The sequence below is a fragment of the Cetorhinus maximus genome, unplaced genomic scaffold (genome assembly GCF_964194155.1).
Source record: "Cetorhinus maximus unplaced genomic scaffold, sCetMax3.hap1.1 HAP1_SCAFFOLD_936, whole genome shotgun sequence".
Taxonomy (NCBI): Eukaryota; Metazoa; Chordata; class Chondrichthyes; order Lamniformes; family Cetorhinidae; genus Cetorhinus; species Cetorhinus maximus.
Genome location: NW_027596878.1, coordinates 36,763 through 40,961, shown reverse-complemented (window position 1 = coordinate 40,961; position 4,199 = coordinate 36,763). Strand labels below are relative to the sequence as shown.

Below are 4,199 nucleotides of genomic sequence, written 5' to 3'. Positions count from 1 at the left end.
CCTGGGGGAGTGGAGTGGTTGTGGGCCTGGGGGGAGTGGTTGGGGCCTGGGGGAGTGGTTGGGGCCTGGGGGAGTGGTTGGGGCCTGGGGGAGTGGAGTGATTGTGGGCCTGGGGGGAGTGGTTGGGGCCTGGGGGAGTGGTTGGGGCCTGGGGGAGTGGACTGATTGTGGGCCTGGGGGAGTGGAGTGGTTGGGGCCTGGGGGAGTGGAGTGGTTGGGGCCTGGGGGGAGTGGTTGGGGCCTGGGGGAGTGGAGTGGTTGGGGCCTGGGGGAGTGGAGTGGTTGGGGCTTGAGTGGAGTGGTTGGGGCCTGGGGGGAGTGGTTGGGGCCTGGGGGGAGTGGTTGGGGCCTCGGGGAGTGGAGTGGTTGGGACCTGAGGGGAGTGGTTGGGGCCTGGGGGAGTGGAGTGGTTGAGGCCTGGGGGAGTGGAGTGATTGTGGGCCTGGGGGGAGTGGTTGGGGCCTGGGGGAGTGGAGTGGTTGGGGCCTGAGGGGAGTGGTTGGGGCCTGGGGGAGTGGAGTGGATGAGGCCTGGGGGAGTGGAGTGATTGTGGGCCTGGGGGGAGTGGTTGGGGCCTGGGGGAGTGGAGTGGTTGGGGCCTGGGGGGAGTGGTTGGGGCCTGGGGGATGTGGAGTGGTTGGGGCCTGGGGGGAGTGGTTGGGGCCTGGGGGAGTGGAGTGGTTGGGGCCTGGGGGAGTGGAGTGGTTGGTGCCTGGGGTGACTCTCTGTGTTGGGAAGACTCCTAGTATCTGGCCACGTGCAGGTGAGCTCTCTGGAAGCAGCGCCCCATGCTGGAGCAGAGCGGACTGACGATGATGTCCGTCAGGCTGTGGCAAGCCTTCTGACAGGTAGGCCGACAGAGGAGACAGATCCTCACACAGGGTATCAGGCACCTAGGAACAAGAAACAGGAACTTCAGCCCATGGCCTAGCAGCTTCTCCACGGACCCAGCAACTCACACATCCCCCAACCCTTCAGCAATCGCTCCTTCCGAGACTTCCTGAAATCCCAAAACCTGCAAACTTCCACCGTGGGCCCTTCCCCTGGTGTCCCCTGCACTGTGAGCCCGTCCCCGTCCCCGTGGGCCCTTCCCCTGGTGTCCCCTGCACCGTGGGCCCTTCCCCTGGTGTCCCCTGCACCGTGAGCCCTTCCCCTGGTGTCCCCTGCACCGTGGGCCCTTCCCCTGGTGTCCCCTGCACCGTGAGCCCTTCCCCTGGTGTCCCCCGCACCGTGGGCCCTTCCCCTGGTGTCCCCTGCACCGTGGGCCCTTCCCCTGGTGTCCCCTGCACCGTGGGCCCTTCCCCTGGTGTCCCCTGCACCGTGGTCCCTTCCCCTGGTGTCCCCTGCCCCGTGGGGCATTAACACTCACCATATGTGCAGACAAGTGACCAAGGAGAAGAGACAGCCGGTGAGAATGGAGGCGGGGATGGCACAGAGCAGTGAGATGATCCTATAAGTCCAGAGTTTGCAGACTTCGAAGGAGACATTACTGGAGGCCCAGACCTTGTCGAAACTGTGAGCAGTGGCAGGTTCAGCAATAACCTCGGGGAAATCCACCTGCAGGAATGATGGAGACAATTCCCAGATCCAGTGTTCTCAGCACAGGCCCCGTGCATTGCCCTCTCCACCTTCCTTACCCCATCCCTCTCCCGCATTCCAACCCCCTCCCTCATCCCCTCTCTGAACCTCTCCCTACCCCATTCCTCTCCCGCATTCCAACCCCCTCCCTCATCCCCTCCCTGAACCTCTCCCTACCCCATTCCTCTCCCGCATTCCACCCCCTCCATCATCTCCTCGCTCTCCACTTTCCCCTGCCTCCCCATGTGTGATCCACACAGATCCACATGTGTGATCCACGCAGATCTCCAGGTGTGATCTACGCAGATCCCTGGGTGCAATCTGCGCAGATCCCCGTGTGCGATCCACACAGATCCCCAGGTGTGATCCACACAGATCCCCAGGTGTGATCCTCCCCAGGTGTGATCCACACAGATCCCTGTGTATGATCCACGCAGATCCCCAGGTGTGATCCACACAGACCCCCAGGTGTGATCCATGCAGAACCCCAGGTGTATGATCATCCCCAGGTGTGATCCACACAGATTCCTGTGTATGATCCACACAGATCCCCAGGTGTGATCCACGCAGATCCACGTGTATGATCCTCCCCAGGTGTGATCCACACAGATCCCCGTGCGTGATCCACGCAGACCCCCAGGTGTGATCCACACAGATCACCGTGTGTGATCCACACAGATCCCCATGTGTGATCCACGCATATCCCCGTGTATGATCCACGCAGATCCCCGTGTATGATCCACGCAGATCCCCAGGTGTGATCCACACAGATCCCCAGGTGTGATCCACACAGATCCCCAAGTGTGATCCACACAGATCCCCCTGTATGATCCACGCAGATCCCCAGGTGTGATGCACACAGATCCCCAGGTGCGATCCACACAGATCCCCATGTGCGATCCACGCAGATCCCCATGTGTGATCCACGCAGATCCCCAGGTGTGATCCACACAGATCCCCATGTTTGATTCTCCCCAGGTGTGATCCACACAGATCCCCGTGTGTGATCCATGCAGATCCCCAGGTGTGATCCACACAGATCCCCATGTGTGATCCACACAGATCCCCCTGTATGATCCACGCAGATCCCCAGGTGTGATCCACACAGATCCCCAGGTGTGATCCACACAGATCCCCCTGTATGATCCACGCAGATCCCCGTGTGTGATCCACGCAGATCCCCAGGTGTGATCCACACAGATCCCCATGTGTGATCCACACAGATCCCCCTGTATGATCCACGCAGATCCCCAGGTGTGATCCACACAGATCCCCAGGTATGATCCACGCAGATCCCCATGTGTGATCCACACAGATCCCCAGGTGTGATCCACACAGATCCCCATGTTTGATTCTCCCCAGGTGTGATCCACACAGATCCCCATGTATGATCCACGCAGATCCCCATGTGCGATCCACGCAGATCCCCATGTGTGATCCACGCAGATCCCCAGGTGTGATCCACACAGATCCCCATGTTTGATTCTCCCCAGGTGTGATCCACACAGATCCCTGTGTATGACCCACACAGATCCCCAGGTGTGATCCATGCAGATCCCCATGTGTGATCCACGCAGATCCCCAAGTGTGATCCACGCAGATCCCCAGGTGTGATCCACACAGATCCCCAAGTGTGATCCACGCAGATCCACGTGTGTGATCCGCGCAGATCCACGTGTGTGATCCACACAGATCCCCGGGTTAATCCTCAGGCACTGCAGTTGGCCATCCTTTCCACACCCCTGACCCCCCCCACCACAATCTCAATCTTTTGCACCAGTCTCAGCGCTGAGTCTCCCTGGACATTTCAGTATCCCACGTTGGGACAGTTCCCCCTCGTCTCCTCTCCTCCCGAATCCTGGCGCTAACTGCCCGGGTATAAAGAGCCTGCTGCTTAAAATACCTTGAGGTACTGATTCATCCCCTTTGGGTCTCTGTTCTCCTGCTCAGGGGAGCCGCTGTGTTGTGTGGGTTCCGGTGTCAGTTCTCTGCTGGCTTCACGATCAGGAGTGTGCTCCTCCAGATCGACCATTGTATAATCCTCGTTCTTCATGACTCCGAACAAACCCTATCTAAAGACAAGGGCCTAAAGAACACCAAAACCTTTTAACTGTGATATTTAAATAAAACTTGGGTCTGGTGCTTCAACTAGTTTCACCCCACACTCTCTCTCTCTCTCTCTGTTTGTCTCTCCCCCCTCTCTGGAATGGAATGAACTTGTTCTATTCTGAGAGTCAGATTCAATTCATCCCAATGTTTTGCTGACACAGATGAGGCCGCCGTTTAAAGGGACTCTGAGACACTTCACCCTCTGATCCAATCCCCATCTCCTGACCCACCACCCCCCTCAGACCGGCTCCAGGAGCAACAGGTCTGGAGAACACTCTCCACCTGTCTGGGTGAGTTGCAGCTCCAACAACACTCGAGAAGCTCGACACCGTCCAGGTCAAAGTTGGGGGGGGGGGGGGAGGATAAACCACTGCCCTTGGTATTCACTCTTCCCCCCCCCTCACTGCTGCACAAGGGTGGCTGCAGCGGGTACCCTCGGACAGGCTGCACTCCTACAACTCACTAGGGGCTTCGTCGAAAAGATCCTGCCAAACACCTGACCACGACCACCG

General features: G+C 59.2%; 1 protein-coding gene across 1 annotated transcript; it reads right to left on the bottom strand.

Moving 5' to 3' along the window:
- Positions 1-716: 716 nt before the first annotated feature.
- Positions 717-3,843, bottom strand: LOC144675292 (caveolin-2-like). The gene is made up of 3 exons (XM_078536152.1): positions 3,482-3,843; positions 1,370-1,557; positions 717-893 (listed from the first exon to the last, which is right to left on the bottom strand). The coding sequence occupies exons 1-3, from the start codon at positions 3,629-3,631 to the stop codon at positions 743-745; spliced, it is 489 nt and encodes a 162-aa protein (XP_078392278.1). The 5' UTR covers positions 3,632-3,843; the 3' UTR covers positions 717-742.
- Between the last annotated feature and the right edge of the window lie 356 nt (positions 3,844-4,199).